General features: G+C 42.3%; 2 protein-coding genes and 1 long non-coding RNA gene across 4 annotated transcripts in view; 1 reads left to right on the top strand and 2 right to left on the bottom strand.

The window, feature by feature from the left end:
• Positions 1 to 11,551, bottom strand: part of SLC7A8 (solute carrier family 7 member 8) — a 57,628-nt gene extending 46,077 nt beyond the window's left edge. Inside the window, exons 1-2 of one of the 2 annotated variants that reach the window (XM_076004179.1) lie at positions 11,021 to 11,551; positions 10,590 to 10,782 (exon numbers count right to left, since the gene is read on the bottom strand). In XM_076004179.1, coding sequence (XP_075860294.1) covers positions 10,590 to 10,740 — 151 coding nt within the window. In that variant the 5' untranslated portion in view covers positions 10,741 to 10,782; positions 11,021 to 11,551. Of the gene's footprint in view, positions 1 to 10,589 lie in introns of both variants that reach the window. The other variant, XM_012752616.3, reaches the window with a different exon arrangement.
• NGDN (neuroguidin) overlaps positions 1 to 27,526 on the top strand; it is a 301,612-nt gene that overhangs the window by 51,923 nt on the left and 222,163 nt on the right. The gene's annotated exons all lie outside the window — the stretch shown is intronic.
• On the bottom strand, positions 5,729 to 7,390 carry LOC142871490 (uncharacterized). The gene is made up of 2 exons (XR_012919751.1): positions 6,830 to 7,390; positions 5,729 to 6,468 (listed from the first exon to the last, which is right to left on the bottom strand). It is a non-coding gene; the product is annotated as an uncharacterized LOC142871490 (long non-coding RNA).

Below are 27,526 nucleotides of genomic sequence, written 5' to 3'. Positions count from 1 at the left end.
GTTGGGAGTGGGAGGGGAAGTGGGGGGGGAATGGAGGATGAGCTCAAGAAGAGAAAGAAATCATCTTTATGGAACATAGACCATAGGGTAGGGCTTTGTTTTATTTATTTATTTTTTTCAAGACATAGTCTTACACTGTCACCCAGGCTAGACTGCAGTGGCATCAACATAGCTCACTGCAATCTCAAACTCCTGAGCTCAAGCAATCCTCTTGCCTCTGTCTTCCAAGTAGCTGGGACTATAGGAGTCACCAACATGCCAGGCTAATTTTTCTATTTTTTTTTGTAGAGACAGGTCTTCCTTTTGCTTGGGCAGGTCTAGAATTCCTGAACTCATGTGATCCTCCTACCTCGGTCTTTCAAAGTGCTAGGATTACAGGTGTGAGCTACCTGCCAGGCCACTTTGTTTTAATACTTCACAGGAAATTTCTATTTTACAGCTAAGTAAACTGATCATTAACTTGTTCAAGGTTACAAAGATTGTAAACGGAGAAGCAGTTTACTAAGCCTACTAAGCAGTTTACTAAGCCTAAGACTATCTCTAAAGCCCATCCTCTTCTGCTATGTCATGGGTGTTTCCTCCATTTCTACAACACATTGACGCAAGTCATGGAGAAACCCATGTTAAGCTTTCTACTTCTAGCATCAGGGCCAGATGCCTACTTAAGGCAACCTGACTTGCATATATCAGCTGCCTACTAAACATCTTATGCAGAACTGTACTCTAAAGAAGCAGCTAAAGTATTTATACATTTCATAGACATACAAATATGCACTTTTAAAAAATGTATATATATATATGAAGTTTCTCTGAATCTGCTGTGATTCTGAGGGTTGCCCAATTTAAAAATATATATATATACATAGATGAGAAAAGAACACTAATAATTCTGCAGCAGTGATACTCTCTGAGCAATATGCCTTCATGACGTGCAGCTCAGCGTGAGGTTGCCTGGTACATCTTCAGACATATTGTGAAACCTTCTCCCCAGAAGTGACGTCATTGCTAACGCTGAGGATATTTAAAGCAGGGAGCAAACCAATAGGAAGACTGACTGTGACAAAGGACGAGGGATGAGATGTGATGGATAAAGCTTTTCAGCTCAAACTTCACTCATTCTATAAATAAAGCAGCTTAAAATAGATGTGAGGGATTATTTTGCTTCTTAGAAATAAAATTCACCAGTGCTCAACACAGGGCCTAGCAGATAATATGCTCAGTGAGTGCTGGTTAGAATATGGAACAATCCCGAATCCTATAACCAGTATCCCTCATCCCTGTCCCAGGGAGTAGCCTGTAGCTTGCCATTTTCCAGTCTCCAGGGAGAAGGGACTCAGGGGCCTCCTCTATAGGGGAGGGGAACAAGGCATTGTCCTTCTTATTCTGTAGGTTCACCAGTGAGTTAAAAATTGGAAAGGAATAATTTCTAGCCTCCTGGGTTCCTGAAATGGCTCTTGTTTTCTGTAGTTCAGAATATACTCCTGGGATCACTTGCTCATGTTGCTTTTCTAAATCCAGCCCCTCTCCCACAAGAACAACAACACAACAACAGCAACAACAGAAATTCCTAAGGCATTTCTTTGTAGGCAGCCATAATGCTAGATTATCGCTCAAAAAAAAGCAGAAAACCTTGGTAGCCTGGCAACTTGAGAAGTCTCCACCACTACTATGCACCTCTACCCCATTTCAGTAAGCTGATCTAATTCAGAAAAGTTGTATATATGGTACTGGCCCCTCTAAGAAGGTCATAGGATTTGGATACAGGGTGTTTTTTCTGTTTTTTGTTTTTTTTGAGGCAGAGTCTCACTCTGTTGCCTGGGCTAGAGTGCCATGGCGTCAGCCTAGCTCACAGCAACCTCAAACACCTGGACTCAAGCAATCCTCCTGCCTCAGCCTCCCGAGTAGCTGGGACTATAGGCATGTGCCACCATGCCCGGCTAATTTTATATATATATACTTTTAGTTGTCCAGCTAATTTCTTTCTTTTTTTTTTTTTTTTTTAGTAGAGACAGGGTCTCGCTCTTGCTCAGGCTGGTCTCAAACTCCTGAGCTCAAACAATCCACCTGCCTCGGCCTCCCAGAGTGTTAGGATTACAGGTGTGAGCCACCACATCCGGCCTGGACACAGTTTTTACCTGCTGGGTTTCTATTTTCTTTCCCTGACTCCAAGTGTCTCCTGCTAGTCACTCATTCTGCATAACTCTGCTCTTTGAAGGAACATACTGTAGCCCTGACAGTAACAGATTCAACCAAATTGCTCCTTGAGCCCTCTGGTTCCTGGAGGCAGGACGCATGCAACAGGATCCCTGGTCCCAGCCACCTTGCGCTCCATGCTATGGAGCATTTTATTAAGCCCAGTTGCTTCAGACTTCAATGACCTTGGGGGGAATCTGGACCCTACAAGTTACTTACCTATTTTAACCTTTCATTTCTATAACAGTGGCTATTGCATGGGATTAGATGAGAATATTCATAAAGTACTGATCAGGTACCCTGTACCCAGTGCATTCTAAGTGCTCTGTAAGTGGTAGCTACTTATTATTATTACACTGACAAGTATACCCTTTCCCTACTCACCAAGATATGTTTGTTTTGAAATAATTCCTAGCTGGCTTCCGTCCCAGAGTTTTCTTTGAGAACAATGAGAGTTTTAATCATGTTTTCGTCCTGAATGAACCAAATCCTAATCCCTCCATGTTTTGTGTATGTGTTTAATTGAAATACACACACAAGGAGTAGTTTTCAAACTCTCTCTGGTCGACATCCAATAAACATTTTTGGTATTAGAAGCTAATACATCATATTAGAGACTAAAATGTAAGATCTTCTAAAGTGGTATGGACCACATGGGTCTTAAATGTTTTGGACTTAAAACATTCCTAAGTATTTCCAGTGCCATTTTGGTACAGTTATTCCTATAGCTACATTTCTCTGTTGACAAATATCCTTTAAAAAATGTTTTTTACCAACTTTTTCTGCAGCAGACATCCACTGTCTTTCTAGACTCCAATCTTTGCGTTTTCTTTCTCCATGATCTTAAGATTCTCGCATATACATCAGCCTTCCTCCCTCCTCTCTTGGTTACTAATTAGAAATGTGGAATCATTAAGCATTTTGGCTATGGAGTCAGATTCATCTCAGTTATCAACTGTGTGATTCTGGAAAAATTACCTGCCAGCTCTGTGACTCAATTTCCCCACGTTTAAAATAGAAATAATTAAATATCTACTTTTATAGAATTTTTGCCAGGATTAAATATGTAAAGAGTATACAGCACAGGAACAGACATTTAGTAAGAGCACAATAAATACTATTTTTTAAAAAATCTGTGTTAGTTGAGAGATAGTGGTCTAGTAGCTAGACTTACAGCCAGTGTTGTTCTACAGCAAACATACCAAGTTCCCCCATGAACATACATTACATACCAAGTTCCCCCATAAACATACATTGTGCTAAAAACAAAATGGCCCGACAAATTCTTTCTTTTCTTTCTTTCTTTCTTTCTTTCTTTCTTTCTTTCTTTCTTTCTTTCTTTCTTTCTTTCTTCCTTTCTTCCTTTCTTCCTTTCTTCCTTTCTTCCTTTCTTCCTTTCTTTCCTTTCTTTCCTTTCTTTCCTTTCTTTCCTTTCTTTCCTTTCTTTCCTTTCTTTCCTTTCTTTCCTTTCTCTTTTCTCTAAGTCTCACTCTATTGCCCAGGCTAGCTAGAATGTCGTGGTCTTTCTTATTTTTTTAGAAACAAAGTTGTTGCCCAGGCTACAGGGCAGTGGCCCAATCATACCTCATTGTAACCTCAAATTCCTGGGCTCCAGTGATCCTCCTGCCTTAGCCTCCTGAGTAGACAGACTATAGGTGCGTGCCACCACATTTGGCTGATTTATTTTATTTTTTTGTAGAGATGAGGTCTTGCTATATTGCCCAGGCTGGTCTCAAACTCCCAGCATCAAGCTATCCTCCTGCCTCAGCCTCCCAAAATGCTGGATTACAGTTGTAAACCACTGTGCCCAATTTAAACTTTTCTTTTAGGCTCTGAAGCCAGCTTATTTGCCTTCAAGACATAGATTCTGGTTACATACCTAAACATATGACTGGTATAAAGCCACCTAAACAGCTAGGAACTCTGTGGGTATCTCCCACATGACTGGGAAGAATGCTGGTCCATAAAAGAAAGGTGCGCACGTGGGGGAGTTAATGGGAACGTGGTCTGTGTTGGCTAGATGCACCTCAGGTTGGCCCCACATCTCCCTGCAGTTGCACCAGGAACATTACCTTCTTCCAATCCCAGCTGACTACCCAGCTCCCCCTGACACTGGGAATGCAACATTAATTGCTTCATCTACAAAAACCAATAAGGACCTCTGTCCAGGTTCTAAAGGAAAATACCCCTTTAGGAGATAAAAATGGAAATAGTAGAGAATAATGCTTAAGAGCTGGATTCAGGAATCAGATAAGTCTGGGTTTGAATACTAGCTCCAATACTTTTTGGTTGTATGACCTTTGGCAAGTTGCTTATCCCTCTGAGCCTCTATTTCCTTATCTGGGAGAAGAGATAATAAGGGCCTAGCAAACAGGGGTTATTGTGAGGCACAAAAAAGTTAATGTATGGGCCGGGCGCTGTGGCTCACGCCTGTAATCCTAGCTCTTGGGAGGCCGAGGCGGGCGGATTGCTCAAGGTCAGGAGTTCAAAACCAGCCTGAGCAAGAGCGAGACCCCGTCTCTACTATAAATAGAAAGAAATTAATTGGCCAACTGATATATATATAAAAAATTAGCCGGGCATGGTGGCGCATGCCTGTAGTCCCAGCTACTCGGGAGGCTGAGGCAGGAGGATCGCTTGAGCCCAGGAGTTTGAGGTTGCTGTGAGCTAGGCTGACGCCACGGCACTCACTCTAGCCTGGACAACAAAGTGAGACTCTGTCTCAAAAAAAAAAGTTAATGTATGTTAGGTAATTGGTAAGTGTTTAATAATAGCAACTAGCAGTAGCTTTGGTACCACTAAGCAAATGAATTTTGCTGTCCTTCACACCCTATTCAGATTTTATTTTATTTATTTATTTATTTTGGAGACAGAGTCTTGCTTTGCTGCCCAGGCTAGAGTGAGTGCCGTGGCATCAGCCTAGCTCACAGCAACCTCAAACTCCTGGGCTCAAGCAATCCTGCTGCCTTAGCCTCCCAAGTAGCTAGGACTACAGGCATGTGCCACTATGTCTGGCTAATTTTTTCTATGTATATTAGTTGGCCAATTAATTTCTTTCTATTTATAGTAGAGACGGGATCTCACTCTTGCTCAGGCTGGTTTCGATCTCCTGACCTTGAGCAATCTGCCTGCCTCGGCCTCCCAGAGTGCTAGGATTACAGGCGTGAGCCACGGCGCCCGACCTATTTATTTTTTTGAGACAGGGTCTCATTCTGTTGCCCAGGCTAGAGTACCATGGCATCAGCCTAGCTCAGAGCAACCTCAAACTCCTGGGCTCAAGCAATCCTCTTGCCTCAGCCTCCTGGGTAGCTGGGACTACAGGCATAATTTTTCTATATATTTTTAGTTGACCAATTAATTTCTTTGTATTTTTAGTAGAGACAGGAGTCCCACTCTTGCTTGGGCTGGTTTTGAACTCCTGACCTTGAGCAATCCTCCTGCCTCAGCCTCCCAGAGTGCTAGGATTATAGGTGTGAGCCACCTTGCCCGGCCAAGACCCAATTTTTTTTTTTTTTTTTTTGAGACAGAGTCTCACTTTTTGCTTTGGCTAGAGTGCTGTAGTGTCAGCCTAGCTCACAGCACCTCAAACTCCTAGGCTCAAGCAATCCTTCTGCCTCAGCCTCCTGAGTAGCTGGGACTACAGGCATGTGCCACCATGCCCAGCTAATTTTTTTCTATATATATTTAGTTGGCCAATTCATTTATTTCCATTTATAGTAGAGACAGGGTCTTGCTCTTGCTCAGGCTGGTCTCGAACTCCTGACCTTGAGCAAGCCACCCGCCTTGGCCTCCCAGAGTGCTAAGATTACAGGCGTGAGCCACCTCGCCCAGCCAAGACCCAATTTTTGATCAAGGAAATAATAGTTTAGTCATCATGCTTTTACCTACAAAATCTTCCAGAATTGTCTTTCCTACACCTTTCCCCACATCCATCAAGATGCTTCTTTTTTTTTGAGACAGGGTTTCTTGTTCTGTTGTCAGGGCTAGAGTGTAGTGGACTCATCATAGCTCACTGCAACTTCAAACTCTTGGGCTCAAGTGATCCTCCTTATTCAGCCTCCTGAGTAGCCGGGACTACAGGCACACACCACCATACCTGGCTGATTTATTTATTTTTTAAAATTTTTTGTAGAGAAGGGAGACTTGCTATATTGCCTGGTCTTCAACTCCTGGCCTCAAGCTATCCTCCCATCTTGGCCTCTCAAAGTGCTGGGTTACAGGAGGGAGCCACTGCACCTGGCTAAGATGCTTCTTAATCTAATTCTTGTTGAGAACCTCTCTTTCTTTTTTTTTTTTTTTTTTTTTTTTTTTTGAGACAGAGTCTCGCTTTCTTGCCTAGGCTAGAGTGAGTGCCGTGGCGTCAGCTTAGCTCACAGCAACCTCAAACTCCTGGGCTCGAGTGATCCTTCTGCCTCAGCCTCCCGGGTAGCTGGGACTACAGGCATGCACCACCATGCCCGGCTAATTTTTTATATATATATCAGTTGGCCAATTAATTTCTTTCTATTTATAGTAGAGACGGGGTCTCGCTCTTGCTCAGGCTGGTTTTGAACTCCTGACCTTGAGCAATCCGCCCGCCTCGGCCTCCCAAGAGCTAGGATTACAGGCGTGAGCCACAGCGCCCGGCCAAGAGAACCTCTCTTTCTTTCTGCTTCCCACCATTCACCTAAATTTTCCCTCCTTCAGCTCTTATACCACTAAACCGTATCATTGATTTTCAATGATTTCTCTTTAATGCCTATTAGTCTTATCTTCCCAATCAGATTATAAGTAACTCTATGGCATGAGTCTTCTATTAGTATTCTATATTCCCATAACACCTGCCATTCTGTTATTCCTACTTTCAATCATCCATGATGATTATGAATGAAATTTATGAACTTATATGAAACATATAGTTTAACTTATGTAAGTCAGTTGGGTATGAGATGAATGGATGGATGTGAACACTAAATCACTGAATTCTGCATGGAAAATTCCATTTCTATTTTTGTATGTGGTCTCGAAAAAACTTGAATCACCATCATCAATTTGGAAATTCCTCTAGAAGAGGACAGGGCAGTTCCTCAGCATATCTGCAACTCAATAGCCAAGCAGGAGGGAAAGCAGAAAGGATTTTGCCCCCATATCACCCTAAAAGGGAAATTTGTGTCTCATCCTAGCTTGAAGGGAGGTAGAATAGTGCCTATTAACCCTATAAGTAGGCCGGGCGCGGTGGCTCACGCCTGTAATCCTAGCACTCTGGGAGGCCGAGGCGGGCGGATTGCTCGAGGTCAGGAGTTCAAAACCAGCCTGAGCAAGACCCCGTCTCTACCAAAATATAGAAAGAAATTAATTGACCAACTAAAAATATATATACAAAAAAAAATTAGCCGGGCATGGTGGCGCATGCCTGTAGTCCCAGCTACTAGGGAGGCTGAGGCAGTAGGATCGCTGAGCCCAGGAGATTGAGGTTGCTGTGAGCCAGGCTGACGCCACGGCACTCACTCTAGCCTGGGCAAGAAAGTGAGACTCTGTCTCAAAAAAAAAAAAACAAAAAACAACAAAAAAAAAAAACCCTATAAGTAATTCTCACACTTATATTGGAAAAATATCCTGATTTCTCTGAAATCACATATTTGGAATCTTTTTCATCACAGGACACCAGAGTTGCTATTCTTGTTATTGTAATGCCACCATGGGGAGTTTGGGGACAATTCTCACATTGAAGTACCATCCATGAGGTCATAGACAAATCAGTAGTAATATTTACCCCACTGAAATTGTACTTATTGTACCTGAACACTCCCATTTCTTCATAGTCTTAGAAAAAATGTTAAAGAGAAGAATTTCAGTATATAGGAAAATACACTCTACCCTTGAATACCCGCACATATGGTGGGACTGGTGAACATGGCTGAGGCAGGAAGGAGAAAGTTTGTGCTTGTGTGTGTGTGTGGGCATGCATATCTGTGTGTAAATCAGAACCTTCCCAAAGGGAGGAAAATGCTTAAGTCTATCAAACTGGTGAAGAGGTAATAGGCTCTGGGATATGTATAGACTTTATTTTTTATTTTATTTTATCTGTTTATTTATTTATTTATTTATTTTTTGAGACAGAGTCTCACTTTGTTGCCCAGGCTAGAGTGAGTGCCGTGGCGTCAGCCTAGCTCACAGCAACCTCAAACTCCTGGGCTCAAGCAATCCTCCTGCCTCAGCCTCCCAAGTAGCTGGGACTACAGGCATGTGTCACCATGCCCGGCTAATTTTTTTTCTATATATATTAGTTGGCCAATTAATTTTCTTTCTATTTATAGTAGAGACGGGTCTCACTCTTGTTTGGGCTGGTTTCGAACTCCTGACTTCGAGCAATCCGCCCACCTCAGCCTCCCAGAGTGCTAGGATTACAGGTGTGAGCCACAGCGCCTGGCCTATTTATAGACTTTAAATTGACATGTGCTATACATATTGGATACTTGGCTGATCTCATTTTTTATTTTTTATTTATTTTTATTTTTATTTTTTGAGACAGAGTCTCGCTTTGTCGCCCAGGCTAGAGTGAGTGCCGTGGTGTCAGACTAGCTCACAGCAACCTCAAACTCTTGGGCTCAAGCAATCCTGCTGCCTCAGCCTCCCAAGTAGCTGGGACTACAGGCATGCGCCACCATACCCGGCTAATTTTTTTCTATATATATTAGTTGGCCAATTAATTTCTTTCTATTTATAGTGGAGACGGGTCTCACTCTTGCTCAGGCTGTTTTCGAACTCCTAACCTTGAGTGATCCGCCCGCCTCGACATCCGAGAGTGCTAGGATTACAGGTGTGAGCCACCGCGCCCGGCCTATTTATAGACTTTAAATTGACATGTGCTATACATATTGGATACTTGGCTGATCCCATTTTTTAGAGCAACTGAGATAATGTAAAGGAGAGGCAAAGAGGAAAAGGTTCTGTTTAATTTAGCAAGACTAAAATTAAAAAAACTGTAATGAGAAAAAGTAATGAGATTTGGACTCTAAGATGATAAAAAAAGAAAAAGTAATGAGAGATTTAGATTATAACTATAATTTTTTATACCATTATCTTTCTTATAACTATAGATGCCTGAAAACTTCCCAGAGTCAGAGAATTAGATAAAATGGGATTCCATTTTCAAAAGAGATTGGATATAATATGATCATTAAAGTCTAGGTGTAAAAGTGAAGAGGATTATCTGAATTCTGTACTGATTTTATTTGATTTCAAGGGTGTTCTCCAGTGTCACTCTTGCTGTCAGATGCCAAAACGTCTCTAGCTACTGCAAGGAACATGGTGTCATCCAGAGAAACTGGTTCACGGCCACCAGGACACAATAAGCCTTCACAAAGTAACTCCGGAGAGACAACACAGAAACATACCTGGTCCTGTCGGTCCTGCACCCCTTTCTCTGGGAAGGTAAAGCCCTCTACCAAAGATAGCAGAAGGAACTATCACCCCCCCTAAGTGAGGGCAGGAATGAGCCACTGCCTGCCATCAATCTCCAGGGCTTCTCTGGAAAGAGGAGGATATGTTGTCCAGAGATAAAGCTGTATTTAGGAGCCCCTGCCCTGTAGAGTGCAGTGTGTGTGTGTGTGTGTTTTTTTTTTTGGGGGGGGGGGGTGTCAGAGTGGCCTGCACTGGACTCTCAGGGCCGCCCAGGCTCCCTACCTTCAGAGCCTCCCAGCTGGGACACACATTTCATCACCAGTTCCTCCTCAGCTCCACGTTCTAGTTACTGCCAATACTCTTTGAGACCCTCACAGAGTCTGCTGTGGGTGTTAAGAGACAGGTGAATTTCACCCGGCAGCTAGATAAACTATAAACTGTTCATTTACAGAAAGGCACAGGCTGTCCTTCTTTTCTTCCATAATTTCCTCATCTGTGAAATGGGAATAACAGCCCTGTCACATCTCTTCCACACAGTGGGGATGCTGCATAAGAAGGGAAACGCTATAAAAAGGCATCATTGTTGCTATATTTATTACACATCCCATAGTCTCATACAACATAAAGCAGCAAAATATCTACCAAATATGTCTCAAAGCCAGTGCACAGCCTGGTGAGGGTGGCTGCATAAAAGCTTGTTAAAAATTCAATTCCCTCAGCCCACCTTAAACCTATTGAGTCAGAAACTTCAAGTTTCTGATGCAATCAGTCAGGTTTGCGGCCCCTATTTGCACCATTCTGTGAACACAGGACAGAAGGTGTATGAATGACAGAGGAAGAGGTGTATGACATATATCACTTCCTACACCACTCAAACGTGACCAGCGGAGGTAGATTGTAGCACAGGTGACTGATAACCCATTTCTAAGGAGTGCCTTCGAAGGGTGAAGGTGCAACAGGAGGACCACCCGAGAGGGAGAGGAGCGCTCGGCGGGAAGAGGAATCGAACTCACCTACAATGATACCACAAGCACTGACCAATCCGATCTCTTTCTTCAGGGCTACTCCGCCCCCTCCGGAACCAGTGTCCGGGCTGGCGTCCGACTCGTCCCCACCTGGGTGGTTCTTTTCAGTGTTGTTTCGGTGCCTGGCTCCTTTTTCCATTTTTCTCACTAGGATCTCAGCCTCCAAAAGCTGTCTCTCTTTCTAAATGCGTATGCGTGTAAATATATTGAGAAGGAGCCTTTAAATTAAAACGTCCCTTCCCGAAACAGGGACCACTCCTACCCTCTAAAAAGGACAAGCAGATAAAAGAGAAGAAGAAAAATATCCCCCTACTTTGGACTGACGCTTCCTCCTCACTCGCGTTAAAAAAACAAGGAAAGTGTTGCTAAAAGGGGTGGGGGAAAGGCAGGTATATTTAAATATAAAAATAGAGCGGTACCAGCGACTCCGGCTGGAATTCTGCTGAGAGGGATGTATCTTCAGAAACCAGGACGGTCTGCTCTGTGTACCAGGCAGTGGCTTATCTCAGACGCTTCAAAAACAGAGTCTGGATTTCCCTTCAGCTCTCCTCATAAAACAGACTGCCTTTACCTCCCCTTAGTCTTTTCTTTTATGATGAGGACAAGAGTAGTTTTCATTAACTGTGGGGGGGTGGGAGGGAGGAAGAGGCAATCTTCAGGTACTTTCTTCTCTTGCAGAAAAACAAAACACAGAAAACCGTGGATCTGACCGTTTTGCTCTAAATCTGGTTTCCAGCTGCTATGGGGTTCTTTTCCCTGCCCGGTCTTCTGCTTCCGCTTTTTCCAGATGTCCTCTTTTCTCGCTGATCTTCTTGCCCTTGTTTCCCTTCTTCCGATCTCCGTCCTACGGCACAGATTGCCCCATCTCTCTGGGTTACAGCGGAGTGGTTTCTCCACACACGAACGTGATTCCCTTTTAGCGAGGGGTTTTATTTGCTGAACTAGGCTCCGCCCCCACCTCCTCGGTGCCTCTCCATCCTCTGTCCCCTCCCTCCTCTTTAATTTAAATATTAGCACACAGGCCCTGGAGATCACTGAGAAAATGGACTGGATTATATCCCTTTGAAATCGCCCCTCGTTTTCTCCATCTTTCTCCTCGTCACCAAGTGGCAGTAAAATCCTTCCACGTCAACTGTTCCGGGAGAGCTCATTAGCTAGTATAACGTTACAGGTCATACAGCATTTGTGAGCTTTATAAATAAGGAAACAGTTGTGCAGACGCTTTTAATGCCATCAGAAATAAACTGGCCAATGTATTAAAATATTTAGGTCTGGATCATTTGAGGATACAGGAGAGAAGCTTGTAGGACATCATCCTCAAGTTTCTTGAAAGTAGGAGGAACCTGCCGGTGGGGGAGGGGAATGGAAGGAATCAAGAATAATGGAAGAGAGGTTAATTTAGTGTAATTGTGAGCTATGAAGAGTACAGAGGAAACAAAATCACCAGGAAGAGATGGTAGCCTGGTTGTTCACAGCTCATATTTAGGGCTGGTTGAAACACGAAAGAAATGACTCAAACCCTGCTCCCATAATTTCTAATATTTTTGCATCTATAAGTTATTTGAAAAGCAATAACATATGGGGAATTATCAGCACCTCAACGACCATCATACTTGTTGATGTTAAGAGATTAACTAACTTATTACCATATTGATATTGCCCCACTGCTTCCCTGGAGTATTTCACTCAGAAAATGTTGCCTCAAGGTAAAAGCAATTATGTCTATCTATAATTGTTAAGTGCTTTGAAAAAACAGCAGGAATCAATATATCGACCACAATATTTTAAATATTATTTAATATATTATTCAATATATTATATATACTGACCACTAACTACAGAAATTTGGCCTCACTTTTTGAAAAATGTTCCAAAAGATTTTGGGTTTTAAGGAAAATAAATACTTAATTCCTTAAAATGAGGTTGCTAGAGCTATTGTAGCAAAGATTTTTCCAAATGGGGTAAAGTCCGATCAGCAGGCTTTTTTTGAGTCTGCCGGTTGATCACTCAGCAAGTATTAAGAAGTTTCAAAGGTTCAAAGTTCAACCTCTTCCTCTCCCTCTGCTAGTTTAAGATATAGTAAATTGAAAGCCTCAGCAGAAAAAAACAACAACAAAAAAGTTGGGGTAGAGTATAAAGGATTTTCAACAAAAAGAACAGACAAGGCAGGGAATATATAGCCCAAAACTCCACAGGAGGAGATGAGACATGGGAAATGAAAAATTTTTGAATCTCCTCTGGCCTACCTTGACAACCTTACTACACATGGAGGGAAAAACTTGATGGATTCATTTTTAAACATTCTGATTTGAAGACTTCTGGTCACATTGCAACATTAAGGTATAAAACAAATAATCTTTCTGCTTCTCAAATGTGAGTTTTTTCAGAAATGTTTTGTAGTTCTAATTTAAATGATGCAGACTTAACATGGGATAAAACATGCATATGATGAATTTGAGGTCTCTTGACAAAACCAGTGCAAACTGGTTAGCTTTAGCCCTCTCAATATGATAAGCTTTAGCCCTCTCAATTTATGAACTAACAAGCAAAGCAGGGTTTATGGGATCAAATACATTCTTGAGATACAGTGGTATTAAGTGTGCAAAATTGGAAAGGAAGGGTGGTTGAAGATTAAAATTTCTGTTTCTTTAGCATTTGGAATTTACAAGGGGCTTCTGATTGTTAGTGGTGCAATGTAAAAGCTAGGAAAGGAATCTCCCTTTCTTCAAAGGGACTAATATTCATATTAAGTGCCTCTTTTTAGGTTGGGAACTTTTTGTGATATAAACTCGAAGGTGTGTCAAAATTTGACCGGACTAACATTTAACACAGGAAAGAAAGAAAAGTCTTGCTGTAATATATTGAGAAAAATCTGCAGAAAATTATTAACTGAAGTTCATTAAATTTTGAGCACTTTTTTTTTTTTTTTTTTTTTAGGTCAACTTCCAGAAGCAATTGAGCACTTTTTAATGAATCCTTTTTATTCATAACTCTATTCTAAATTTGCCTTTATATTTTTATTCTACTCTTTACATTTAAATAGTGCTTTACAGACTACAAACAGTTTCATGAACAATATCTCAATTTTTTCTCTCCTGATTATCTTGGGTGGATAAGGCAGTTATTTTAAAGATTCTGAAGATTAAGAAGCTGAGGCTCAAAGAAGTGTTTTACCTGAGATCAAAGACACTTAATCTAGTCAAAGGTAAGAGGGAGATCAATGGCTTACATTCATCACTTACCAAGATGCTGTAGTTACTGGTCAAAACATTGACTTTCTTTAACCTGAGAGAAAGAGGACTTTGGATCATGGCCATGCCTCCATGTTTTTGTCAACCCCTTCACACAGTTCTCAGCGTGGCTACATCCCAGGTACTTAGTACCATTCTGTTTCCAATATCTGAGCAACTGTTTCAGTTGTTTTGGGTGCTTAAAATAGGAAGAAATCGGCCGGGCGCTGTGGCTCACGCCTGTAATCCTAGCTCTTGGGAGGCCGAGGCGGGCGGATTGCTCAAGGTCAGGAGTTCAAAACCAGCCTGAGCAAGAGCGAGACCCCGTCTCTACTATAAATAGAAAGAAATTAATTGGCCAACTGATATATATATAAAAAATTAGCCGGGCATGGTGGCGCATGCCTGTAGTCCCAGCTACTCGGGAGGCTGAGGCAGAAGGATCACTCGAGCCCAGGAGTTTGAGGTTGCTGTGAGCTAGGCTGACGCCACGGCACTCACTCTAGCCTGGACAACAAAGCGAGACTCTGTCTCAAAAAAAAAAAAAATAGGAAGAAATTGATCTCTTTAACCAAGGAAACAGTCGGTGAAAGGATTATTTTCTTACAAATATGAATTTAGGAAGAGAAAGGTTGTGTGTGGCTGACACCTACTGGGCAAATGGGATATGGCAGGGGCTTGCAGCTTACAGGAGTTAAACCAAAACACTGTTATGTTCCAATATTCCCTTTTCCAAACAACACTTGTAAGTGTCTGTTAATGCAAAGTAATAGAGCACAGACCTCATCCATTCCATTCCTGATTTTTTCCTGGATTCCAATAGGCAGCGCCTTATTCTTGTTCTTTGTAACAGAGTTGTTCACTCTGACGTATGACCAAAAAAAAATAAAAAAGAAAAAAAAAAAAAGTAACAGAGTTGTGCAATCTGAGGTCACTAACAAAGGACCCACATCTCTTTCCGGAGTCAGCTCACAGTCCAGGATCCCACACGTATACATGCCCAAGATCAGAAGGAAACCCTGCTTTAAATTAAAGCAGAATACCAGGGACCACTGTCAATTAGATGGGGGTTTCCTGAGCCAGTGGTTCTCGAAACCTTTGTTTCATTTAAAAATGGAAAGCAAATGAAAATTAATGAGAAAAGATGAAAGAAATAAAAAAAAAAAAGGCCAAAACAGATCAGAAAGAAAGGAAGGAAGATGAAGTGAGGGGGCTCAGTCAGTTAGTAAGCCCTTTTTAGTGTATGCTCTGTTTGTCTTTTGGACATATTCATAAGATCAAAGGAAATTGTATATTCTAGGGTTTATGCAGTCCTGAGAATTTGGATGGAGCAGACTCTGCTTTGTTATGATGGTTAATTAAGTCATGCTCTTCTGGAGATAATGATGAATCCATGCTCTGACACTAGAGACAAAAATTCCAGCAGATTACACCCCTGTCTGCTGCACTTGGTCAGATTCCATTGAGCCAGCCCAGTACTAGTGGGAAAGAAATGAAGATGCACTCCCTGTGGCAGCCTGCATTTCTTTGACTCCTTTTCTGGGCCCAATCTGTCAAGGAATTCTTTTTTTCTAAGGAATTATGCAACTCCTGTTATGAGTACTTAAATATGGAGTCTTCTACTTCCTAACTGGTTTTTCCTGTGTTTACCAAAGATGAGGGCTCACGTCTTTCAAGTTCCCTGAGGGCAGAGACCTCTGACCAGTTTTGTTTACCACAATAACCTCAGTACCTAAAATGGTGCCTGACACTCAATAAATATGATTGAATTAATTGATGAATGTTGATGTACATTAATGCATAATAAATAAATAAAATAATTGCTAAGTGACAGGTTAATGTACCAACTAATTGCAGTAAGATGTAGCCCTCATTGCCTGGACAGGGACTAGACCATGAAAAGAGGAGAAAGACACAATCAAAGTTTTGACTTGGAAGATGATTTCATGTAGAGCACAGATCTCAAGCAGGTCCTCAAAACTGCCTAGCAATACTACCACAATCTTATAGTCAACCGAACCTTCCATTTACCTTCTCTTCTCTTCAAACCAACACCACCCCCCAAATCCTCACTTCCAGTTGATGTCCTTGACTATTGTTTCATGAAGAAAATAGGACTAGGCAGAAGAGAACTTCCATACCCTCCATCCACTAAATCTGTCCCTCTGCCTATAGCTTTACACATGTGCTCCGCCTTCCCTCCGCTGGATGAAGGTGGCTGTGCTGTCAGCGCTCCTGGTATCTCCCCGACTTGTGCACTGGATCCCCTGTCCTATCTCCCTGCTCAGGGACTTTGCTCCTGGAATTATTCCTCTCTCTCCTGCATCATCAGGTTTTCATCTCTATCAGCATACAAACATGCTATAATAACTCCCATTAAAACAACAAAATGGGCCGGGCGCGGTGGCTTACGCCTGTAATCCCAGCTCTCTGGGAGGCCGAGGCGGGTGGATCGTTTGAGTTCAGGAGTTTGAAACCAACCTGAGCAAGAGCGAGACCCTGTCTCTACTATAAATAGAAAGAAATTAATTGGCCAACTAATATATATAGAAAAAGTTAGCCGGGCATGGTGGCGCATGCCTGTAGTCCCAGCAACTTGGGAGGCTGAGGCAGCAGGATCGCTTGAGCCCAGGAGTTTGAGGTTGCTGTGAGCTAGGCTGATGCCACGGCACTCACTCTAGCCTGGGCAACAAAGTGAGACTCTGTCTCAAAACAAACAAACAAACAAACAAAAAAACCCAAAACGACACAAACAGAGCTTCTCTTGACTCTACACTCCTTTTCAGTTCCTGCCCCAGTTTTCTGCTGCCCTGTCTCCACTTCCTTGTCTCGATTCCTGCTTGCATTTACTACACCAAGGTTTTGTCCCCATCACCCCATGGAATCCATTCTTGTCAAGGTCACTAATAGCCACCATGTGGTCCAATCTAATGATCATTTCTCTGTCTTCATCTTATTGATCTCATAGCAGCATATGGCCAGTCAGTGGCCCCGGAGCACCCACTCTCCTGGCTCTCCTCAACCTCACTGGTCTCTTCTTGGGCTCCTGGCTGGATCCTTTTCTCTTCCCACCTCTTCTCTCCTCTATCCTTCTTCATTACCTAGGTGATCTCCAGTCTCCAGCTTTCAGCAGCAAAAATGTATAGATCCAGCCTTCATCTCTTTCATGAACTCTAGAGTCAGCTATTTAACTGCCTAATTGATGTCTCTGTTTGGATGTTTAATAATCACTTCAAACTTAATATATCCAAAAGAGACTGCATGCTTCCCCTCCAAACCTGATCTTCCCCTAGTATTCTCCATGTTAGTCAATGGCACTAATTGTTCAGGCCTAATATCTTGGAGTCACCCTTCACTTATCTTTTTCTCACATATCCTACATTTGTTTTGTCAGCGAATCCCATTAGCTGTAGCTTCAAATCACATCTAGAGACTAATAATTTCTTACCATCTCCACAGCTACCACCTGGTTCATGGCCACTTCATCATCAGCTCTCATCGAGCCATTTCAATAGCCTTCTAACTAGTCTCTCTGTTTGCACACTTTCTTCCTACAAATGTTCTTCTACACTCTATTCTCCACACGGCAGCCAGAATGATCCATTGTAATCATAAATCACAAATAATTTGTCACTCCCTGTTCAAAATCCTCCAATGGATTTTGGCTGCTCATCACACCTAACTAGAATCAACCCTGAAATCTTCTTTCTCATGGCCCTGGTAACCACTCTAGACTCGTGCTTTTCTCCCCTTCCTTTCCTTTAGTCCTCCAGTCTCCTAGGCTTCCCGGCTAGTCCTTAAACACTAAACTCTGCCTCAAGGATACCCATCTTGCAGACAGTCACAAGGGACACCTTGATCCCTCATGTCATGCACAACCCCCAGCAAACAGTCACCTCCTCACAGGGTTCTTCTCTGACCACCCAATAGAAAATCAGCCTCTGTCCCATCACCTGGACCTTGCTTTTGATAATACCTATCATTACTTATCTGTTTATTTGCTTGCTTATTTGTTCCTTGTTTGTCTCTCTTATTAAAATATAAGCTCCATTAATTCCAAATAAGCACTGAAAAAATATCCATAAGCTCTGGTTTATTTGTACTTGTCAGTTTTTTGTGTGTTTTTTTTTTTGAGACAGAGTCTCACTTTGTTGCCCAGGCTAGAGTGAGTGCCGTGGCATCAGCCTAGCTCACAGCAACCTGAAACTCCTGGGCTCAAACAATCCTTCTGCCTCAGTCTCCCGAGTAGCTGGGACTACAGGCATGCGCCACCATGCCCGGCTAATTTTTTCTATATATATTAGTTGGCCAATTAATTTCTTTCTATTTACAGTAGAGACGGGGTCTTGCTCTTGCTCAGGCTGGTTTTGAACTCCTGACCTTGAGTGATCCGCCTGCCTTGGACTCCCAGAGTGCTAGGATTACAGGCGTGAACCACCGCGCCCGGCCCTCAGTTTGTTTTTTAAGCAGGTTAATGATGTTGTGGTTTTTGTTAAAGAGTATTTATCTTTTAGAGATATATGCCAACATGTTTATGGATGAAATAATGTGACATCTTGGATTTGCTTTAAATAATATGGGGAGGAGAGTTGTTACCAATGAGAGAAGGCTGAGTTTACATTGTCAAGCTGGGTGATGAGTAAGAGTCCATTATACTGTCTTCTCTACTTTTGCATATGTTTAAATCTTTCCGTAGTTAAAAATAAACAAACAGGCAGGGAATGCTGGCTCACTTTGCCTGTAATCCGAGCACTCTGGGAGGTCCAGGCGGGCGGAATGCTCCAGGTCAGGAGTTTGAAACCAGCCTGAGCAAGAGAGAGACTCTGAGACTTTGTCTCTACTACAAAAAAAATAGAAAGAAATTAATTGGCCAACTAATATACATAGAAAAAGTTAGCCGGGCATGGTGGTGCATGCCTGTAGTCCCAGCTACTCGGGAGGCTGAGGCAGAAGGATCACTCAAGCCCAGGAGTTTGAGGTTGCTGTGAGCTAGGCTGATGCCATGGCACTCACTCTAGCCTGGGCAACAAAGGGAGACTTTGTCTCAAACAAACAAACAAACAAACAAACAAACAAAACCCTTGCCTGTTTCTTCACCATTATTTCCCTAATGCCTAGAGCAGTGCTTGGCATATACAAGACACTCAATAAATACATATTTATTCAATATTCATTGTATATTGAATCAGTTAGGAAAGCAGAGATATACTTTCAAGATAAATATAATTTTCGGCTGGGTGTGGTGGCTCACGCCTGTAATCCTAGCACTCTGGGAGGCCGAGGCAGGTGGATTGCTCAAGGTTGGGAGTTCAAAACCAGCCTGAGGGAGACCCCATTTCTACTAAAAATAGAAAGAAATTAATTGACCAACTAAAAATATATATACAAAAAAAAATTAACTGGGCATGCCTGTAGTCCCTGCTACTCAGGAGGCTGAGGCAGTAGGATTGCTTGAGCCCAGGAGATCGAGGTTGCTGTGAGCTAGGCTGATTGATGCCACGGCACCAGCCTGAGCAACAAAGTGAGACTCTGCCTCAAAAAAAAAAAAAAAAAAAAAAGATAAATATAATTTTAAAACTTTTTTTGGCCAGGCTCAGTGGCTCACGTCTGTAATCCTAGCACTCTGGGAGGCCGAGGCAGGAGGATTGCTTGACATCAGGAGTTCGAAACCAGTCTGAACAAGAGTGAGACCCATCTTTACTAGAAATAGCAAGAAATTAATTGGCCAACTAATATATATATTTAAAAAAAAAAAAAAAAACAGCCGGGCATGGTGGTGCATGCCTGTAGTCCCAGCTACTCGAGAGGCTGAGGCAGTAGGATCGCTTGAGCCCAGGAGTTTGAGGTTGCTGTGAGCTTGGCTGACGCCATGGCACTCACTCTAGCCTGGGCAACAAAGTGAGACTCTGTCTCAAAAAACCCCAAAAAACCCAACTTTCTTTTTTAAAGCCAGTCAAATTTAGCAGTGGGGAGTTGATAATTTTAAAACTTTTTTGATTAAAAAAATTTTTTTTATTCAACAAGCCATAATTTTGGGGTGTAAACAAAACAAAAAACAAAAAGAAGAAAAAATTATTTAAAAAAAATTTTTTTTACAGACAGGGTCTTGCTATGTTGCCTAGGCTGGACTCAAATTTCTGGGCTCAAGCGATCTTCCTGCCTCAGCCTCCAGAGTAGCTGGGATTATAGGCACACACCACCATAAAGATACATTTTAATCATTTATTGCCAATTATTGAAAATCTAAATTCTAGGTTCCAAAGGAATATTTTACAAAGAGGCTGACCTTCCAGGCCACTCATCCAAGAATATACTATTACTTATTGTGGGAATGCAAAAAACTATAGTGGATAATTTGGTGATAGCTATGCCTTTAATTGTTCTTTATAAGACCAATTTTTAAAAATATAGCTTTATTTGTCTTACCTCTTTCTCATTAAATCATGATAATTAACTGTACTCTCCTATGCCCAAAATATATAGCAAAGTTGGGGAGAAAACACAAAAGTCTAGTTAGTTGAAAATTTATGGAACCAGTCTCTTGAAAATTATGCCACACTATAGTTTGAAGGTCACTGGTGTAGAATATAAAATTCATGGTAATCCTAGCATTCTGGGAGGCCGAGGTGGGCGGATCACTCAAGGTCAAGAATTCGAAACCAGCCTGAGCAAGAGCGAGACCTCATCTCTACTATAAATAGAAAGAAATTAATTGGCCAACTAATATATAGAGAAAAAATTAGCCTGGCATGGTGGCGCATGCCTGTAGTCCCAGCTACTCGGGAGGCTGAGGCAGGAAGATTGCTTGAGCCCAGGAGTTTGAGGTTGCTATGAGCTAGGCTGATGCCATGGTACTCTAGCCTGGGCAACACAGTGAAACTCTGTCCCAATAAAATAAAATATAATTCATGGTAAAAGAAGGTTGTCTTTTAAGATATTTCCAATATTGTACAATTAGAGAAAGAAATTTTAATAGAAATTGGATTATAAATACCTGAGTCTTGTCAGTTAATTTCATTAGCATATTCAGTCAATAATGATCAACTGTTTACTGTTCTAGACAATACGATATTATGGTGAACAAGGACTGCTTTCAAGAAACTCACAGACCTTAAACACAAACAAGATCTTTCTTTTTCCTCCTGAAGTCCAGGTACAGTTTAGTTACCTGGAGTCCTTAAAAAAGATCACTAGAGGCCGGGCGCGGTGGCTCACGCCTGTAATCCTAGCTCTCTGGGAGGCCGAGGCGGGCGGATTGCTCGAAGTCAGGAGTTCGAAACCAGCCTGAGCAAGAGCGAGACCCCGTCTCTACTATAAATAGAAAGAAACTAATTGGCCAACTAATATATATAGAAAAAATTAGCCGGGCATGATGGCGCATGCCTGTAGTCCCAGCTACTTGGGAGGCTGAGACAGAAGGATCGCTTGAGCCCAGGAGTTTGAGGTTGCTGTGAGCTAGGCTGATGCCACGGCACTCACTCTAGCCTGGGCAACAAAGTGAGACTCTGTCTCAAAAAAAAAAAAAAAAAAAAGATCACTAGATATTTGAGGAAAGCTCCAGCAGGAAAGCCACAGATAATAACAAACATAGATGATGGTAGGAGAAGAAACCTTCCCCCAAATTATGAGATGTTAGAGAAGGTACTGCTTCCATGAAGCAAAAACAGAAATATCAGAAAACAGTAGAAGGTTCTCAGAAATTAGGCTGGGCATGGTGGCTCATGCCTGTAATCCCAACACTTTGTGAGAGATTATAAAGTGGGAGGATAGCTTGAGCCCAGGAGTTCGAAACCAGCCTGGGCAACATAGCAAGATCCTGTTTCTAAAAATTAGCTGGGCATGGTGGCCCACCCCTGTAGCTCCAGCTACTTGTGAGGCTTAGGTAGGAGGATCACTTGACCTCAGGAGTTGTAGTTTACAGTTAGCTATGATTGTGCTACTGCACTCCAGCTTGGGCAACAGAGTGAGACTCTATCAAAGAAAGAAAGAAAGAAAGAAAGAAAGAAAGAAAGAAAGAAAGAAAGAAAGAAAGAAAGAAAGAAAGAAAGAAAGAAAGAAAGAAAGAAAGAAAGAAAGAATTAAAATATGATAACAGAAGTTAAAAATATTCTATAGAAGATTTAGAAAATAAAGTTAAGAAATCTCAACTTCAATCTTTTTTTTAAGTGAAGAAACAAACTATAAGAAATTAGAGTAATTCAGGAGTTCCCAACATCTGACTAATAAATAAGTGTAAAATAAGAGAGAACAGAGAAAATAGAGAGGAAAAAACAAAGAAATAATGTAAATAATGCCAAAAATTTCTTAGAACTGAAAAATATTAGTGTTCAGGCTGAAACAGCACACTGAATGCCTAGAACAATAAAAAGATAAAAAAGAAAGTCCCACACTAAGGTACATTATCAGGAAAGTTTATAAAACTGAGGACCAAGGAGAAATTCTGAAAATTTACAGAGAAGAAAAAAAGGTTACATATAAAATGTAAAGGCCGGGCGCTGTGGCTCACGCCTGTAATCCTAGCTCTTGGGAGGCCGAGGCGGGCGGATTGCTCAAGGTCAGGAGTTCAAAACCAGCCTGAGCAAGAGCGAGACCCCGTCTCTACTATAAACAGAAAGAAACGAATTGGCCAACTGATATATATATTAAAAAAAATTAGCCGGGCATGGTGGCGCATGCCTGTAGTCCCAGCTACTCGGGAGGCTGAGGCAGCAGGATTACTTGAGCCCAGGAGTTTGAGGTTGCTGTGAGCTAGGCTGACGCCACGGCACTCACTCTAGCCTGGACAACAAAGTGAGACTCTGTCTCAAAAAAAAAAAAAAATAAATACAGGAGATAATGTGAGGTAAAAAAAAATAAAAAAAAAAAAATGTAAGTTATCGGCAGGGTACAATAGCTCACACCTATAATCCTAGCACTCTGGGAGGCAGAGGCAGGAGAATTGCTTGAGGCCAGAAGTTGGAGACCAACATAAGCAAGAGCAAGACCCTATCTCTATGAAAAATAGAAAAGTTATCCTGGCATGGTGGTGCATGTCTATAGTCCCAGCTACCTGGGAGACTGAGGCAGGAAGATGACTTGAGCTCAGGAGTTTGAGGTTGCAGTGAGCCATGATGATACCACTGTAGTCTAGCCCAGGTGACAGAATGAGACCCTGTCTCAAAAAATAAAAAAAAAGGTATCAGAATGCCATTGCCTTTCTCAACAGAAATACCAGATGTTTGAATAGAAAAATGTCTTCAAATTTTTTAAGGAAAATGATTTTTAACTTACAAAATAATACATAGCCAAGTTATCAGTCAAGTGTGGGTGCAGAATAAAATCTCTTTCAAAATACAAGATCTCTAATTCACCTCCCTCATATCCTTTCTCAGGAAGCTATAGGAGAATCTGCACCACCAAAACAAGGGAATAAAAAAAGGAGGAGGAATATCCTGGGTTCAAGAACAAGGTATTCCAAACCAGAGACAGTCAAAGGGAAGTCCCAGGATGAGAGTGTTCAGCAGGCCTAGAGATGGGGCAGAATGGAGGACACAAGAGGACATCTCCTGAAAATGAAAAATGCAGCTGAGGATTACCTGGTGTTTTACAGTCTACAACATAGTATACAGAGGGTAGATTTATGTTTTGATCAAATGAGTCTAAGAATTAGTGATAGTGACACAGAAAACCAAGCAGATGAAAACATTAGGTGAGTATTAACTTCAAGAAGTTGAGTTTGAGGCCGGCGCGGTGGCTCACGCCTGTAATCCTAGCACTTTGGGAGGCCGAGGCGGGCGGATCGCTCAAGGTCAGGAGTTCAAAACCAGCCTGAGTGAGACCCCGTCTCTACCAGAAATAGAAAGAAATTAATTGACCAACTAAAAATATATACAAAAAAAATTAGCCGGGGATGGTGGCGCATGCCTGTAGTCCCAGCTACTCGGGAGGCTGAGGCAGTAGGATCGCTGAGCCCAGGAGATTGAGGTTGCTGTGAGCCAGGCTGACGCCACGGCACTCACTCTAGCCTGGGCAACAAAGTGAGACTCTGTCTCAAAAAAAAAAAAAAAAAGAAGTTGAGTTTGGGCCGGGCATGGTGGCTCATGCTTGTTGTAATCCTAGCACTCTGGGGGGCTGAGGAGGGAGGATCACTCAAGGTCAGGAGTTCGAAACCAGCCTGAGCAAGAGCCAGACCCCGTCTCTATTAAAAATAAAATTAAGGCCGGGCGCGGTGGCTCACGCTTGTAATCCTAGCTCTTGGGAGGCCGAGGCGGGCGGATTGCTCAAGGTCAGGAGTTCAAAACCAGCCTGAGCAAGAGCGAGACCCCGTCTCTACTATAAATAGAAATAAATTAATTGGCCAACTGATATATATATATAAAAAATTAGCCGGGCATGGTGGCGCATGCCTGTAGTCCCAGCTACTAGGGAGGCTGAGGCAGAAGGATCGCTCGAGCCCAGGAGTTTGAGGTTGCTGTGAGCTAGGCTGACGCCACGGCACTCACTCTAGCCTGGGCAACAAAGCGAGACTCTGTCTCAAAAAAAAAAAAAATAAAATAAAATAAAATAAAATTAAATTAATTGGCCAACCAAAAACATATAGAAAAAAATTAACTGGGCATGGTGGCACATGCCTGTAGTCTCAGCTACTTGGGAGGCTGAGGCAGAAGGATTGCTTGAGCCCAGGAATTTGAGGTTGCTGTGAACTAGGCTGATGCCATGGCACTCTAGCCAAGGCAAAAAATGAGACTCTGTCTCAAAAAAAAAAAAAAAAAAAGAAGTTGAGTTTGACTCAGTAATGAACAATACTTAGACATACTAAGGCAGGTGTCCTCAAACTATGGCCCTCGAGCCACATGCGGGTGTTTTTGCCTATTTGTTTTTTTACTTCAAAATAAGATATGTGCAGTGTGCATAGGAATTTGTTCATAGTTTTTTTTAAAACTATAGTCTGGCCCTCCAATGGTCTGAGGGACAGTGAACTGGTCCCCTGTTTAAAAAGTTTGAGGACCCCTGTACTAAGGTATACTGATAGAAGATTTAACAAAAAATTAAGGAAAGATGAAAGGAGGGGAAGAATGGGATAATTATTATAAGTTTTATAGTGTAACGTGATTTTTTGTACTGTCATTTAAAAATTAAAAAGAAAATGGAAAAATAGATAGCAGACAAGTACTAAGCAAAAAACAGTGGTATGAGCAGTCATAGTACAATTTAAATCAAAAAGCATCAATTTGTGTAAAGGAGGCCAACATCAAATAATAAGAAGAATTATCAAGAAGTTATAGCAATCAGGCCGGGCGCGGTGGCTCACGCCTGTAATCCTAGCTCTCTGGGAGGCCGAGGCGGGCGGATTGCTCGAGGTCGGGAGTTCGAAACCAGCCTGAGCAAGAGCAAGACCCCGTCTCTACTATAAATAGAAAGAAACTAATTGGCCAACTAATATATATAGAAAAAATTAGCCGGGCATGGTGGCGCATGCCTGTAGTCCCAGCTACTTGGGAGGCTGAGGCAGAAGGATTGCTTGAGCCCAGGAGTTTGAGGTTGCTGTGAGCTAGGCTGATGCCAAGGCACTCACTGATGCCTGGGCAACAAAGCGAGACTGTGTCTCAAAAAAAAATAGAAGTGATCACTGATGTTATCTCCCAGAAAGGGTACCTAGAGTCAGAAGAATTTAGGATCTAGCTCTGAGCCCAGGACATCCTAGTCATTGGGTTCAATGCCAAACTCCACTAAGTTCCCTGTACAAAACTGTTCTTCCTGTGCTTCCATTTCCAGCCATGGCCACAGCATTGTGCTCTCAATCGCTGAGGCTGGAGACATTCATCTTTTTCCTTCCCTCTTCCCTATTTAGCTCTATACCCAATTAGTTACCAAGTCCTGTTGGTCCTACCTCTGAAAATTGTCTCACAGCTGTCTTTCTTCCCATCCCATAGCTGCTGCCCTGCCCTAGTCCAGATCTGTTCATCTCTCTCCTGCCCCACCGCAAATAGGCTACCAATTAATCTTCCTGTCTGTGGCCTTCCATCCCTTCATTCTGTCCCCAGAGTTATGCGTTATAACAGTGGTCCCCAACCTTTTTGGCACCAGGGACGGGTTTCACTGAAGACAATTTTTTCATGGACGGGGGTGCATTAGATTCTCATAAAGACCAGGCAACCTAGATCCCTCCCGTGCACAGATTACAGAAGGGTTAACGCTCCTATGAGAATCTAATGCCACTGCTGATCTGACAGGAGGCAGAGCAACTATAAATACAGGTGAACCTTCGCTGGCTAGTTCTCCTGCCACTCACCTCCTGCTGTGCAGCCCTGTTCCTAACAGGCCACTGACCTATACCAATCCATGGCCCGGGGTTTGGGGACTGCAGCTTTACAAAACATGGGGTTGATCATGTTTCTGTCCTACTTAAAAGCCTTTCCTGGCTCCCCATTGTACAAAGCAACAGTCCTAAGTTAGTTGGGTGAGCATCCCAATCAGTCAAGGAACTTTAAAAAATAGCCTTGGCTCAGGCACAGTGCTGAATAATTTTTTTCTCAGGTAGACCTTCTCCTGTGGTACCCTCTGGTGGCAACTTCCTGCAATGGCCAATCTTCATTTTATCCACAAAATTCCCTCTGAGATTCAAGTCAGTGGATCTGCCTTTTGATTGGGGGAACCACCAGCTCAGAAAATAAAGTCTAAACTCCTGTATGGTGGCTTCAGTCCTTCTCTCCAGCTTTTGTCCCATAACATCTTCTCTCCACCATCTCTCTTGATGTCCCTTCAGCCACACTAGACCACCTTATCCTTGACCATATTAATGCTCTACTTATGCTGTTTCTCTGCCTGGAGTGCTCCTCCCCACCATCTCTGTGGGATGAAACTTTCACATTGTTTAAGGTTCATTCAATACCTGTTCCTCTAGGAAATCTGCCCAAAGGGACTTTTTTTTTTTTTTTTCTTGAGACAGAGTCTCACTTTTGTTGCCCTGGCTAGAGTGAGTGCCGTGGTGTCAGCCTAGCTCACAGCGACCTCAAACTCCTGGGCTCAAGCGATCCTCCTGCCTCAGCCTCCCAAGTAGCTGGGACTACAGGCATGCACCACCATGCCCGGCTAATTTTTTGTATATATATATTTTAGTTGGTCAATTAATTTCTTCCTATTTTTAGTAGAGACAGGGTCTCGCTCAGGATGGTTTCGAACTCCCAACCTCAAGCAATCCGCCCGCCTCGGCCTCCCAGAGTGCTAGGATTACAGGCGTGAGCCACCGCGCCCGGCCTTGCCCAAAGGGACTTGATCTTTCTTTTCTCTGTGCTCTCACAGCATTCCATACTTCCTCAGGGAAGTCTTCCCAAATTATATGCTCTCATAGTTCCTGGTATTTTGTCTTTTATCACAGTATCTAACACACTTAATGGTTATATATTTATTTGTAAGACTTTTTAAAAAAAGTCTTTCTGTTTTACTCTACTGGAAGTACCTTGAAAGCAAGAGCCATATCTGTTACCATGTACAGTTGAAACATAATATACAAGCACGGTATTTGTTGACTGGGTGAATTAATATTTCTGAAATTATCATATACTCTGTAGTATGTGAAATTGTAATATACATTTGGATTCCCAATTAGGTAATAGGTTTTTTGAAGCGATAGATGATATTAATATTTCTTATGTCTTTGTACCACACCCCCACCTAGCTTTGTGCCTTGGCGACAGTGGGAGCTTAGATAAAATT

The sequence above is a fragment of the Microcebus murinus genome, chromosome 6 (genome assembly GCF_040939455.1).
Source record: "Microcebus murinus isolate Inina chromosome 6, M.murinus_Inina_mat1.0, whole genome shotgun sequence".
Classification (NCBI taxonomy): Eukaryota; Metazoa; Chordata; class Mammalia; order Primates; family Cheirogaleidae; genus Microcebus; species Microcebus murinus.
The sequence above is the reverse complement of the archived record's forward strand: the minus strand, read 5'-3'. Positions and strand labels throughout refer to the sequence as shown.